We start from the raw sequence: 14,892 nt of genomic DNA, 5'->3' as shown, positions 1-14,892 counted from the left end.
CCCCTGGCCTGTGGATCACCTCGAACTTAAATGGCTGGAGAGCGAGATACCAACGGGTGATCCACGCATTGGCATCCTTCATGTGGTGGAGCCACTGAAGGGGCGCGTGGTCCGAACAGAGAGTGAAAGGGTGCCCCAGCAGGTAGTATCGGAGGGCGAGGACCGCCCACTTGATGGCAAGACACTCCTTTTCAATTGTGCTGTACTTGCTTTCACGCATCGACAGCTTTCGGCTGATGTACAGGACTGGGTGCTCCTCGCCCTCCACTTCCTGGGACAAAATGGCTCCCAGCCCCCTGTCCGATGCATCAGTCTGCAAAATAAAGGGGAGAGAGAAGTCAGGGGAGTGTAAAAGTGGCCCCCTACACAGTGCAGCTTTTACCTCAAAGAAGGCCTGTTAGCACTGCTCCGTCCACTGGACTGGATCTGGAGCCCCCTTTTTAGTGAGGTCGGTTAGCAAGCTGGTGACGTCCGAATAGTTAGGTAAAAACCTATGATAATAGCCAGCCAGCCCCAAGAACCGCCTCACCTCCTTTTTGGTCTTGGGCCTCGGGCAGGCCGCAATCGCTGTGGTCTTGTTAGTTTGGAGACGCACCTGCCCATGACCCAAGTGGAACCCCAGATACCGTACTTCCACCTGCCCAATCGCACACTTTTTCGGGTTAGCTGTGAGGCCCGCCCACCTCAGCGACTTTAGAACGGTCCTCAGGTGTTCCAAGTGCCGCAGCCAATCATGACTGTAGATTATTATGTCATCTAGATAGGCGGCCACGTAGGCAGCATGAGGGTGGAGGACCCTGTCCATAAGCTGCTGGAACGTAGCAGGCTCCCCAAACAACCCAAAAGGGAGCGTGACAAATTGGTGTAAACCAAACGGTGTGGAAAAGGCCTTTTTCTCTTGGGATAGAGGAGTCAAGGGGATCTGCCAATATCCCTTTGTTAGATCCAGTGCTGAATAAAAGCGAGCAGCACCTAACCGATCAAGGAACTCATCAATGTGAGGCATTGGGTATGCGTCAAATTTAGACACCACGTTGATCTTTCTATAGTCCACACAGAACCGGACCGACCCATCGGTCTTGGGAACCAGGACCACTGGGCTGCTCCAGTCACTGTAGGACTCCTCAATTATGCCCATTTCGAGCATGGCCTTGAGTCAGTCCCAAACCACCTCTTTCTTGTGTTCAGGCAAGCGGTAAGGGTGGCTACGCACTACCACCCCGGGGGTGTTTCGATGTGGTGTTCTATGAGGTGGCTATGACCCGGAAGGGGCGAGAACACATCGGAAAATTCCTTCTGCAACTTGGCTACCTCCATGAGTTGGGTCGGCGAGAGATGGTCTCCACAAGTGACCGGAGTGGTCCGAGATGTTATCTTTTTTACCTCCGGCCCCAGCTCCACCTTCTCTGGGACTACCAATGCCAATGCCACAAGGACCCCCTCATTCCAGCGTTTTAAAAGGTTGAGGTGGTAGACTTGCAGTGCCCCACCCCTATCCATTCGCTTCACCTCATAGTCGACGTCCCCGACTCGCCGTGTGACCTCAAAGGGCCCTTGCCACTTGGCAACTAATTTAGAACTCGACATGGGCAATAATACAAGTACTTTGTCTCCCAGTATGAAGTCTCTAAGGTGCGTGCCCCTGTCGTACAGCCGGCTTTGACGTTCTTGTGCCTGCCGCAAATTCTCCTGGGTTAGGTGCATGAGGGTGTGGAGTTTTGCGCGCAGGTCAAGAATGTACTGGATTTCATTTTTACTCGGTGAAGGTCCCTCCTCCCAATTTTCCCACAGCACATCCAGAATGCCACGCGGCTTACGCCCATATAATAATTCAAAGGGAGAAAACCCTGTGGAGGCTTGCGGGACCTCTCGTACTGCGAATAACAGGGGTTCGAACCACTTATCCCAATTACGCGCATCTTCACTAATGAATTTCTGGATTATGTTTTTGAGTGTCTGGTTAAATCGCTCTACTAATCCATCCATTTGTGGGTGATAGACACTGGTGCGGATAGACTTAATCCCCAGTAACCCATACAGCTCGTGCAGTGTGCGTGACATAAACGAGGTGCCTTGGTCTGTCAGGATTTCTTTCAGAATCCCGACCCGGGAGATAAAGCGGAAGAGCGCTTCCGCAATACTGCTTGCTGAGATATTGTGGAGAGGCACTGCTTCCGGATATCGTATTGCATAGTCCACTAGAACTAAAATAAAGCGATATCCCTGTGCTGACCGATCTAATGGCCCGACGAGATCCATCCCAATTCGCTCAAATGGGGTCTCGATTAGAGGAAGAGGGCGCAACGGCACTTTTGGAGTGGCTGCAGGGTTTACTAATTGGCATTCACAGCACGCCGCACACCACCGATGGACATCCCCGTGAATCCCTGGCCAGTAGAACTGGGCCATTATTCGGGCTAGTGTTTTGTCTTGCCCCAAGTGTTCAGCCATGTGATTAAAGTGAGCCGCATGGAACATGAGTTCCCTGCAGCTCTTTGGGATTAACAACTGGGTTACTCATTCCTTAGATTGAGTGTCCTGCGTCACTCAGTACAATCTATCTTTAATAATGGCAAAATAGGGGAAGGTCGGTGCTGCGCTTGGCTGAAGAGTTTGACCATCGATTACTCTCACTTGGTCAAATGCATGCCGCAGAGTCTCGTCTCGTGACTGCTCTAATGGGAAATCCCCAAGGGAATCCCCAAGAGAGGGAGGAGGAGCGGGCTGCTCCTCACTCTGACGCGGTGTTGACGTAGACGGCTCTGTGACAGCTTCTCCAGCCAATGCCACACAAGGATCTTCCCGTGACCTACAAGGGCAGGACCCACTACTTGTTAAATACTCCATTAGTTCTTTAAATCCTGGCCAATCAGTACCCAAAATCAACGAGTGGGTAAGACGAGGACTAACCGCCACCTTTATTCTATGCATTTGGCCCCGGAATAGAATATGGACAGACACTAAAGGATAATGGTGAACATCCCTGTGCACATGCAACACCTTCACTGCTTGTGCTCCCCCCAATGCCTCACCTTGCACCAATGCCTCACCTTGCACCAGGCTTTGGTGAATTGAGGTCTGATTACAACCAGAATCCACCAAAGCATGATATGTATCCCCTTGAATACTCACCGGTATGCGATATGTTCCAGCCCAATCGGGAGCAGTTTCTGGCGCATCGGGGATCTGGATGACAGCACCCGCCTCCCTTGTGGAGCTCTGACTCTGGAGATGCTCCAATTCCCCGCCGCGCCAGCACACCGGCCCAGGCTTTCCCTCTGCACTGGTGTTATGGGTGTCACTCACCTGAGGGGGAGACAACACAGACACAGAAGAGGGAGATGGGAGGACACCACGGGTGCGATGGGCCGGCTGGGGAGGAGCCAGCTGCCGCCTTCGTGGCAGGGGAACGGAATGGAGAGGGGGACAAGAGACAGGAGAGAGAGAGGGAAACAGAAGCGAGGGGAGATGCCTTGTCTGTCTGCCGTCAGAGCCACCTCCAGATGGTCCTCCGCCAGCTCAATGGCTCGTTCCAGTGACGCCGGGCGGTGACACTGGACCCATTCCTTCTGGAAGTTGAGAGATAAACTGCTCCAGTGCCACCAGATCAATGATCTTGTCGGCGTCGCGGTCTTCCGCCCTCAGCCACAGATGGCAGGCGTCCCGGAGTTGCTGGCCAAATGCAAATGGCCGGCCGACCTCCTCCAGTGCCAGCATCCGGAAGCGCTGATGATCCGAAAGCGCTGTTGCTCCGGGGAGCGGCTGAGCCGCTGCAGAATGGCTTTCTTTAGGTCAGCATAGACCAGTCAGCTGTCAGCAGGGATCTGCTGCGCTGCGAGCTGCACCTCGCTAGTCAGGAGCAGGAGGAGGCGTGCCGCGCGCTGCTCCTGTGGCCACCCCCACACCTTGGCTGCTTGCTCAAAGAGAGCGAGGAATGCTTCCGGATTGTCCTGTGGTCCCATCTTCGTGAGGGTGGTGGCAGCGGTGGTCGACGGCCCTGCTGATGTGAGCAGGTGCCAGAACGCCTGGCGATCTTCCTGCTGGGCCAGCATCAAGGCTTCGAAGCGCTGCTGCTGCTGCTGCTTCCGGAGGGTGATCAGCGCTTGATGCTGGTTCTGCTGGGTGGTAGCGAGGGCAAGGATGAGCTCTTCAAATGGGGGGACTCCATGGGGTGGTTCCCTTCTGTGCTCCTGAGTTTCGGCACCACTGTAGTAATCCCTGATGTGGGTGGAGCACAGAAGCATGGCAGGCGAGAGTTGGGATTCACACAGACACTTTATTTTACTTATTTTCATTAGCTTTCAGCTTCTCTCACTCACACAATCACACACGCAACACACACGTGTTCTGGTCGGGGGTGACTCTTCTCTGCTCTCCCCCTCCTTTTATACTCCATCCATGCAACAAACAAACACACACACACACACACACACACACACACACACACACACACACACACACATTAATTGATACCAGGTGTAATGACTGAGCCACTTACCTTCCCTGACCCCGCCCTCCATTCACAGACTGCTGCTTGGCCACGCCCCCACTGCTACAATAACGTATCTCAAGACAATGAAAAAATGTTTTCTGTAATGAAATAACATCAGCTAAACAGCTGCACAGCATGTCCGCCTCTCGACCGGGAGATTGCAAGTTCTACTCACGGTCGGGTCATACCAAAGACCATCATAAAAATGGTACCTACTAGCATCTGGTGAGGTGCCACAATATAGATGTGAGTAGGGAGCCAAACTCTCATGGTTACCAGAGAACTAGCTCCCCACTGTAACCCTCACTATGTAATAGGCAAGAGGCTGAGGGCTACTGAAACACAGATCAGCACTGCCCAACGCGCCTCAGAAAACTGGTTAGTACTGGGATGGGAGACTGCCTGGGAAGACCAAGTCCTGGCCTGGGAGGGACTTTGACTTTGACTTGAAATAGCTGCACAATAAGCATGTTACACCATAAGTCAGTCAGTCAGAGTCCCTCCTGTGCCAGGACCTGGTCTTCCCAGACAGTCTCCCATCATAGTACTAACCAGGCCCTTAAGGCACAACCAAACTCCATTTCTATAGCCCTTGGCCTCTCACCTATTACAAAGCAGTTACAATTTTCTGGTAACCACAAGAGTTTGACTCACTTCTCACATCTGTATCACAGCATGCCTCACCAGATGACAGTAGGTACCATTTTTATAATGGTCTTTGGTACAACCCAACTATGAGTCAAACTCACAATATCCTGGTCAAGAGGCAGACACGCTAACCAATAGGCCAGCTTGCTGTTACACCATAAGTAACCGTGCAATCATTTTTTTCTAGCATTTCAAAGAAATACTTGGCAGATGATTGGATAAACCATCTATCACCATCTTCTTCTTCTTCTTTCGGCTGCTCCTGATTAGGAGTCGCCACAGTGGATCTTGCATCTCCGTTGCTCCCTGTCTTCCACATCCTTCTATACCACACCTGCCACTTTCATGTCCTCTCTCACCACATCCATGTATCTCCTCTTTGGCCTTCCTCATTTTTGTGTGCCTAGCAGCTCCATCCTCAACATTCTCCTTCCAACATGCTCTGCATCTCTTCTCAGGATGTGCCCATGCCATCTCAGTCTCATCCCTCTTAGCTTAATCCCCAAGCTCTCCACATGTGCTGTCCCTCTGATGTGCTCGTTCCTTATCCTGTCCAACCTTATCACTCCCATCGCAAACCTTAACATCCTCAACTCCGCCACCTCCAACTTTGCCTCCTGTCTCTTCGTTAAGGGTCCGGTCTCCAATCCATACATCATAGCTGGTCTCACTACTGTCTTATACATCTTACCTTTCACTTTTGCTGGGACTTTCCTATCACAAATGACTCCCGAAATCCTTCTCCAACTGCTCCACCCTGCCTGCACTCTCTTTCTCACCTCATTATCGCAGCCCCCATTTTCCTGCACAGTTGACCCCAGGTACTTGAATTCAACAACTTTCTTTACGTCTACTCCTTGCATCTTCACTACACTCTCATTCCTATTCTCATTGATGCACATGCATTCTGTTTTGCTGCTGCTCACCTTCATTCCTCTTTGTTCCAATGCATACCTCCATCAATGCATCTGCTTCGCCTTCCCTACTGCTCTTTTTGCCTTCTGTCTCTTCTCTCTGTATAACCGCCTGCTTTCCTCATCTCTCTGGTCGTCCCAATTCTTCTTTGCTAGCCTCTTCTCTTTTATAATTTCCTGTACTTCTTTGTTCCACCACCATGTCTCCTTGTCTTCCTTCCTCCTTCCCGGTAACCACCCTAGCACCTTCCTTGCTGCCTCTCTTACTAGTATAGCAGTAGTATCCCAATCTTCTGGCAGACTTCCATTACCATCTATGGAAGTCTGCCAGAAGATTGAACCATCTATCACCATCTATCATGCACTAACTTCAACCATTCAGCTGTCATCACCACAGACTGTTTTCACACCTAAAACACACCCATATAGCCAGTTGTTCCTCCCAAGAACGCTGACTGGTCTGAACCACTGTGATTCGACCACAAGTGCACAGCACGTCATTGCAAATGGGAAGCGGGAAATCCAAGCAGAAAATAAAGTGTATGTTTACTGCACTGGGGGTCAGGTGGAAAGCAGGAGAAAAGCGCTAAAAATATATTTTGGTCTCTCTTACTGGAAAATGTTAAGAGTGAATAAATGTGATTACTGCTTTCAGTTTCTTCTTGTTGCATTTAGTGGGGCCCTTGAAGTGAAAGATCTGTTGGTCTGTCAGCAGTTAGGTCCATCCATCCATTATCTGTAGCCACTTATCCTTTTCTAGAGGGTTGCAGGCAAGCTGGAGCCTATCCCAGCTGACTATGGGCAAGAGGTGGGGTACAACCTGGATGAGTCGCCAGGTTATCACAGGGCTGACACAGGGACAAACAACCATTCACACCTACGCTCAATTTAGAGCCACCAGTTAACCTAACCTGCATGTCTTTGGACTGTGGGGGAAACGAGAGCACCCAGAGGAAACCCACGCAGACACAGGGAAAACATGCAAACGCCACACAGAAAGGCCCTTGCCAGCCACTGGGCTCAAACCCAGGACCTTCTTGCTGTGAGGCGATAGTACTAACCGCTACACCACCATGCCGCCCGCAGTTAGGTCCCAAATAGCATATCTCTAAATACTGTATATTTGTTGGATCACCATGAAATTTTGTGACAGCATTCATGTTGGCATGAGACCTGGCAATTTTTGGTGATCCCATCACCCTCCCTATAGCTCCACCAACAGGTCTGGCAGGGCATTTGCTGTGCTCTTGTTTAGAAGGTATTTGAAATATGCCAGACAATGAAGAGATCTTATTTTGAATTTTCTTTTCCTCAGGAGATCTAACTATAGTAAGGGTGAAATTTCTAGTGTGGGTGAATATGATGAATATGTGCTCAGGGTGTGTTGGCATGTTTCAGATCTTGTAGGAGAGTTGCAGGAGTTGCAGCAGAGTGGCACCAACACCAGCACGGCTGCAGAACTGCTCAAACAAGGAGCTGGTGAGACAAATCCATCCATCCAACCAAACAACTAATGGAGTTCTTCATTTTTCTTACTGTCTCGGGCTTTGTATCTCTCCCAGCCTGCAATGTTCTCTATATAAACTCTGTGGACACTGAGTCTCTGACTGGCCCACAAGCCATCTCCAAGGCAGTGAAGTGCACTCTGACTCAGGAACCCTGCCCTTCAGCAACCGTAGTTCACTTCAAAGTGTCTACACAGGGCATCACCCTTACAGACAATCAACGCAGGTACACAACACACACAGCTTAACCCTGATAGTTGGTGGTAAACCTGCAAAATCAACATTGGAAAACATGGGAAGTTAGAAAATATATTAGCCAAGCAAAATACATTTTTCAGTAACACACATGCTAGCTAGATAAGGAATTAAGTTAGTTTGTTCAGTGGGTGGAGCAAATGTCATTTGCTGCATTCCATTTACCTCAGAAGTCAGGGCGAGGAATGACATTACATCCGGGTTGATCACGTTCCAGTACAACCAATACCAGCAATCAGCATAGTTCTACCCAAGTTAGTCATTGTTAGCAATACCAGTTAATAACAATGCATTATGTAGCATTTTTTGCAAACAAACACCTTAGCAACATGACAACAAATAGAACTTGGACAGTGCTGTGCATGTGACTGATTTAATGAGACATGAATGAAGGCCAATTTATGCTGACAACGCAGTCCTCGCAGATGGCATCGCAGATGGCGTCTGCGTAGCCCCCCCTTCGCAGACGCTCTGCGCGCACCTCCCAAAAATTGTGACCACCGCAGAAGCCTCGCAGACATTGTCGCAGACAAGAGGGCTCTGATTGGTCCACTCTACATCCGCTGTACACGCACTTCCGCTTCACTACTTTCCCAGTTTGGTTTGTTTTCACGACCACCATTTTTAAAAACACGAGTGAAGATGGAGCAGCACGAAGAGCGGTTGATTGAGGAAGTGAGGAAGTACGTACATCTATATGACTCCAGTTCTAGTCATTATAAGCAACCGGAGGATAAACACTCCACTAACCACACCCACCAACTACTCCTAGTAATTTCGTGACTTCGTGCCCCCTTGCGTTGTGGCGGTGAATAACATCGCGCACGCCTATTACTCCCCGCTCAACGATAAATTACAACTGTCTGCGAAAAGCTATCTGCGAAAGCCTTGTCGCAAGAGCATGCAGAGGCCCTGAGACAGAAGTGCGAATAAACAGTGTATTACTCCAGCTTTCACAAGCAGAGCAGCCATCATGGATTCTGAAGTCAGGGTTGGTGAGGTTCCTCCAACTTCAGGAGGTGTTCCAGTTGACATTTCTGACCAGGAACTCAGAAATCCCTGAATTCCCAGTACAAATGGAATGCACCATTAATATCAGAGCTCACTTCCTGGTTTACTCAGATGCTGCAACCAATCATAGGTCACTTTTCTTTCCTGATGACTAAAGCTAATGAAGAAAAAAACCTTTTTGGTTTAAAAAAAAAAGTGTTCAATAAAATATCACATGTTAGTAAATTATATTCTGTTTGTTTCTCTGTAACATTTCCTAATTCAGACTATTCTTCAGGAGGCATTATCCAATCCACAGTGTTATATACAGCTGTGTGGATCCAGAGGATCAAAGGTAAAACTTGTGCTAATTAATATTACATAAATATAAAATTAAAAGCTGTTTGAGTGTACACTGATCAGCCATAACATTATGAACATTGACAGGTGAAGTGAATAACATTGATTGTCTCATTACAAAGAGATTAGGGATAAAATTAGCTCATATTTTAAGTCGTTCAAATTCTGTAAAGCTGCTTTGCAACAATGTTTATTGTTAAAAGCGCTATACAAATAAACTTGACTAGACTTGACTTGACTTGACTTGACAAAGACACCTGTCAAGGGGTGGGATATATTCGGCAGCAAGAGAGAGAAGAGTCAGTTCTTGAAGTTGATGTGTTGGAAGCAGGAAAAATGGGCGAGTGTAAGGATCTGGGTAACTTTGACAAAATTGTGATGGCTAGATGACTGGGTCTGAGCATCTCCAAAATGGTGCATCTTGTGGGGTATTCCTGGTATGCAGTGGTTAGTACCAAACAAAAGTGGTCCAAGGATCCAAAGGACAACTGGTGAACTGGTGACAGGGTCATGGGTGTCGAAGGCTCATTGATTTACATGGGGCACAAAGGCTAGAACATATGGTCTACTCCAGAAGAACAGAAGAGCTACAGTAGCACAAACTGCTGAAAAAGTTACGGTAATGCTGGCTAAAACAGAAAGGTGTTAGGATTAACTTTTACAGCAGTTTGTGCTCCAGAAGCTCTTCTGTTCTTCTGGATTGGATCATATGTTCTAGCCTTTGTGTCCCATGTGAATCAATGAGCCTTTGACACCCATGACCCTGTCACCGGTTCACCAGTTGTCCTTTGGATCCTTGGACCACTTTTGATCAGTAATAACCACTGCATACTGGGAACACCCCACAAGATGTGCCATTTTGGAGATGTTCAGACCCAGTCATCTCACCATCACAATTTTGTCAAAGTCACTCAGATGCTTACACTCGCCCATTTTTCCTGCTTCCAACACATCAACTACTTCAAGGACTGACTCTTCTCTTTCTTGCTGCTGTATATATCCCACCCCTTGTAGGTGCCTTTGTAATGAGATAATCAACGTTATTCACGTCACCTGTCAGTGGTTTTAATGTTATGGCTGATCGGTGTATAAGTATAGCTTGTGTTTTGTGTTTTTTGAGCTGTAAGGCTGTGACTTCTCGAAACAGCGCAAGTGCTTTAGTCAGAAATGTTCTTTAACTCCAAACTTTGACTTTCACAGACATAGACAGGAGCAGAGTAAACAAGAATGGACTCGAGTTGTAGAGTATCTCATCTCATCTAATCTCATCTCATTATCTGTAGCTGCTTTATCCTGTTCTACAGGGTCGCAGGCGAGCTGGAGCCTATCCCAGCTGACTACGGGCGAAAGGCGGGGTTCACCCTGGACAAGTCGCCAGGTCATCACAGGGCTGACACATAGACACAGACAACCATTCACACTCACATTCACACCTACGCTCAATTTAGAGTCACCAGTTAACCTAACCTGCATGTCTTTGGACTGTGGGGGAAACCGGAGCACCCGGAGGAAACCCACGCGGACACGGGGAGAACATGCAAACTCCACACAGAAAGGCCCTCGCCGGCCACGGGGCTCGAACCCAGACCTTCTTGCTGTGAGGTGACAGCGCTAACCACTACACCACCGTGCCGCCCGTTGTAGAGTATAGAATAGATTATAGTGGTGTTTATCAGTAGATGGCATGGTAACAGAGTGGAGTAGAGTTTAATGGAATAAAATAGAATTGAAGAATAGAACAGAAACAGTAGAATAGATGATAACATTGTTACGTGTGTAATGTAGGAAAGAATAGAATCAAATAAAACAAATTTAATAATGTGTGGATGTGCATATATGGTGTGTGTGTGTGTGTGTGTGTGTGTCCATATACGGATGGCAGAATCTTCCTGTATTCTATTTGCTTTATGTGTCTTTCTTTCTCTCTCAGTCAAATTTCTCTGCTTGCTCATCAGCTACATGCTGCTTTGTGCATCTGTGTGTGTGTGTGTGTGTGTGTGTGTGCACGTGCCAGGTGGAGTACTGCTGAAAATTCCTCTCACAGGTAAGTGCTATGTGTCTGCTTAGCTTTGTGTGTGTGTGTGTGTGTGTGTGAGAGAGACTGTGTACAGAGGTGTGGATTACAATTTTTATTAATTAAATATGACATTGCGTTACTTTTTGTCCATTCATAGTTACATTTAATGTTGTGGAACATCTGTTAAACAAGTTAAGTCCTATTGTCACTTACGTTATAGCAGCTATAAACAGTCATTCCTTCAATGGTCTCTCTCTCTCTCTCTCTCTCTCCCTGCAGGATGTTTGGATTCATAGCAAGGCGCAGTGGGAGCAGTTTGGGAAACGCGTGTCACCTGTTTGCAGAACTTGATCCGGAGCAGCCGGCCATGGCCATCGTCAACTTCATCAATAAAGTCATGCTGGGACCACATCATCTACGCAAGTGAGAGAAGAGAAGAATAAGAAGAGGTTATTTTTTAAGTTTTCATTTTTTATTTTAATCCTTAAATATAATAATACTATACATTACTATATTGAAAATTATTGACTTTATCATCATCCAGCTGTTTATAAACTGCACTGTGCATTGATTACTGAAATAAATGTATAATGTCTAATATAAATTTAAAAATTAATATAATACTATTTTATGAGTTATATTCTCAATTCCTGTTTCTTCATCATCAGTGTCATAATCAATCTCAGTGCCTCAGATTTTCATTTTCCATCTTAAATGAGCTGATGTTTTATTTTTTATTTTATTATTATAATTTTACTGTTTGCCTTTAGCTCATGTTTGGATAGTTTGCATTTTCCCCCATACATTATAGATCATTATATCTGTGAAAATAAAGTTTATATTAGATAATTTCCTCACACTCCAGTCCTACTCCATGATCAGCGTTTCCCAGCAGGCAGAGTAGCGATCTCGTTCTCATCGCATTTTGAACATCAGTGTGTTTCTGTCTGGATATTATTTTGTGTGTCACTACTTCAGTCTCCTGGTTCTCATAATTATTCCTTATTTATGGCAAAATCTGTAATAATATGAGATTGTTTAAGAGCAGTTGTGTTCTCTTTATATTGCTTTATTAAAACACATTTATCCCACAGTGCTGTTGAGTTCTGGACTCTGATTGGTCAGAAGGTTTTGATTAATTCTCTAGAACAGCAGCACTGACTGTAGCCCAGGTTTGTATTAATGCACTTGTTCTATGTTCTCATTTCTATAGTAACAGCTCATTCACAGGGACATGTACAGTGAATGCTCCAGTGATAATAAACAGATTATAAAAATTGCTTATATGCACACTAGTGTATCTCAAACAATTAGAATATCATGAAAGTTCACTTTTTCATAATTTAATTCAAAAAGGTAAACTTTCATATATTCTATATTCATTACATGTAAAGTGAAATATTTCAAGCTCTATGTTTTAATTTTGATGATTATGGCTTATAGCTCATTAAAATCAGAAATCCAGTATCTCAAAATTATTAGAACATTTCCTAAGATCAATCAAAAAAGGATTTACAATCCAGAAATATCCAACTTCTGAAAAGCTTGTTCATTTATACACTCAATAATTGGTTGGGGCTCCTTTACCACAAATTACTCCATCAGTGGGGCGTGGCATGGAGGCAATCAGCCTGTGGCACTGCTGAGGTGTTATTGAAGCCCAGGTTGCTTTTGATTGTGGCCTTCAGCTCGTCTGTATTTTTGGGTTGGGTGTTTCTCATCTTCCTCTTGACAATAGCCCATAGATTCTCTCTGGGGTTCAGGTTAGGTGAGTCGGCTGGCCAATCAAGCACAATAATATCAGGGTTAGCAAACCGTTTGGTAGTAGCTTTGGCACTGTGGGCAGGTGCTCAGTCCTGCTGGAAAAGGAAATCGGCATCTCCATAAAGCTTGTCAGCAAATGGAAGCATGAAATGCTCTAAAATCTCCTGGTAGATGCTGTGTTGACTTTGGACTTGATAAAACACAGTGGACCAACACCAGCAGATGACATGGCACCCCAAATCATTCCAGACTTTGGAAACTTCACACTGGACTTCAAACACCTTGGATTCTGTGCCTCTCCACTCTTCCTCCAGACTCTAGAACCATGATTTCCAAATGAAATACAAAATTTACTGAAAAGAGGACTTTGGACCACTGAGCAACAGTCCAGTTCTTTCTCTCATTAGCCCAGATAAGACACTTCTGACATTCTCGCTGGTTCAGGAGGGGCTTGATATTAGGAATGCGACAGTTGTAGCCCCTTCTCCTGAAGATGTCTGTGTGTGGTGGCTCTTGATGCACTGACACCAGCCTCAGTCAACTCCTTGTGAAGCTCTCCCAAGTTCTTGAATCGGCTTTTCTTGACAATCCTCTCAAGGCTGCACTCATCCCTATTGCTTGTGCACCTTTTCCAGCCAGCCTTTTCAGCAATGACCTTCTATGGCTTATCCTCCTTGTGGAGGGTGTCAGTGATTGGCTTCTGGACAACTGTTGAGTCAGCAGTCTTCCGCATGATTGTGATTGTGTGAACTGAACTAGACCAAGAGATACATGGGATTTATACTGTTTTACTCAAACTCCAAATTAAATATTCTAATAATTTGAGATGGGTTTTCATATTTTTTTTTTTGTTCTGTTGGTCATAATTATCCAAACTAAAATTTAAAAAAATACTTCAAACATTTTAGTTTATGTGTAATGAGTTGAAGATATATTAAGTTTTCACTGTCTTAACTACAACTGAGAGAAAATATTACACTTTTTCATGATATTCCAATTGTTTGAGATGCACTGGTGTGTGTGTGTGTGTGTGTGTGTGTGTGTGTGTGTGTGTGTGTGTGTGTGTGTGTGTGTGTGTAAAAATTTTCTGTAAAGAGACATTTATTTAACATGTATGGAAGGAATCTCCATTATTGTCACTGTCAGAGGTAAAGCCCTAACTTTTGGCATTCTGATATCTTCAGGACAGAGGAGTCTATGTTTTTACGCTTCTTTGTGATTACTTGGTAATATGCGTAACAATCTGCATTCTTTTTTTTCTTTTTGCTTATTAACTTCAAGAGAGATAAATAAAGAGAGGCTGGTGAAGGAACGACTGTTTCTAGCTGCTGTAACATAAGTGAGAAAAGGAACTAACCTGTTTCATGGACATTCTACAATTAAATGCAACAATAAATGGATAAAAAGATAAAAAAAATTTCATACATAAAAAAAAAAAATCACTGTGGTCCAAGAGGAATAAAATCTTTCAGGAAAATAATCCCCAGGAGGTCATAACAGTACCTCTGCTTCATCTCACCACTCTGTTGTTAATTATTTTACTAAAATAGCACAAAATGACGTGTTTTATACCATACATTATATATTTGCTGGGAAGAGGAATGATTCTGAAATTAAAGATTGAAATCAAGATTTCTTCGTGTCTCTTTATGGATGGATGGAGCAGTATTTTCTTTCACATGTCCAGTAAATACATTAATGTTTCACAGCTCAGTGTTTATAGGCCTACAGCTGACAGTGACATCCTGCAGTATCTGTGTTTATTCATCATTAATTCATGTAAAATGCTGAATAAGGTGAAATTTAAATCTATTTATTCTTAACCAGACATCTATAACTTGCTCCATAAACACACTACAAATTTTAATAATCAAGTTATAGTTTTTGCTTTTAATTTAGTAATAATATATTTCTGTAAAGTAAAACAGAAAGGTGGAGAAAAGGACG

General features: G+C 45.4%; 1 protein-coding gene across 3 annotated transcripts in view; it reads left to right on the top strand.

Annotated features, from left to right (window-relative positions):
• tns2b (tensin 2b) overlaps window positions 1-11,741 on the top strand; it is a 56,469-nt gene extending 44,728 nt beyond the window's left edge. For 2 of the 3 annotated variants that reach the window (XM_060920202.1, XM_060920205.1), the window contains 5 exons: window positions 7,453-7,533; window positions 7,617-7,785; window positions 9,091-9,159; window positions 11,179-11,208; window positions 11,461-11,741. In XM_060920202.1, the coding sequence (XP_060776185.1) occupies window positions 7,453-7,533; window positions 7,617-7,785; window positions 9,091-9,159; window positions 11,179-11,208; window positions 11,461-11,608 (497 nt within the window). In that variant the 3' untranslated portion in view covers window positions 11,609-11,741. The remainder of the gene's footprint in view (window positions 1-7,452; window positions 7,534-7,616; window positions 7,786-9,090; window positions 9,160-11,178; window positions 11,209-11,460) is intronic. The other variant, XM_060920203.1, reaches the window with a different exon arrangement.
• The last annotated feature ends 3,151 nt before the right edge of the window (window positions 11,742-14,892 follow it).

This window comes from Neoarius graeffei, chromosome 4, assembly GCF_027579695.1.
Source record: "Neoarius graeffei isolate fNeoGra1 chromosome 4, fNeoGra1.pri, whole genome shotgun sequence".
In the NCBI taxonomy this organism is placed as follows: Eukaryota; Metazoa; Chordata; class Actinopteri; order Siluriformes; family Ariidae; genus Neoarius; species Neoarius graeffei.
Note: the sequence above shows the minus strand (reverse complement) of the source record. Positions and strands in the feature narration are given on the sequence as shown.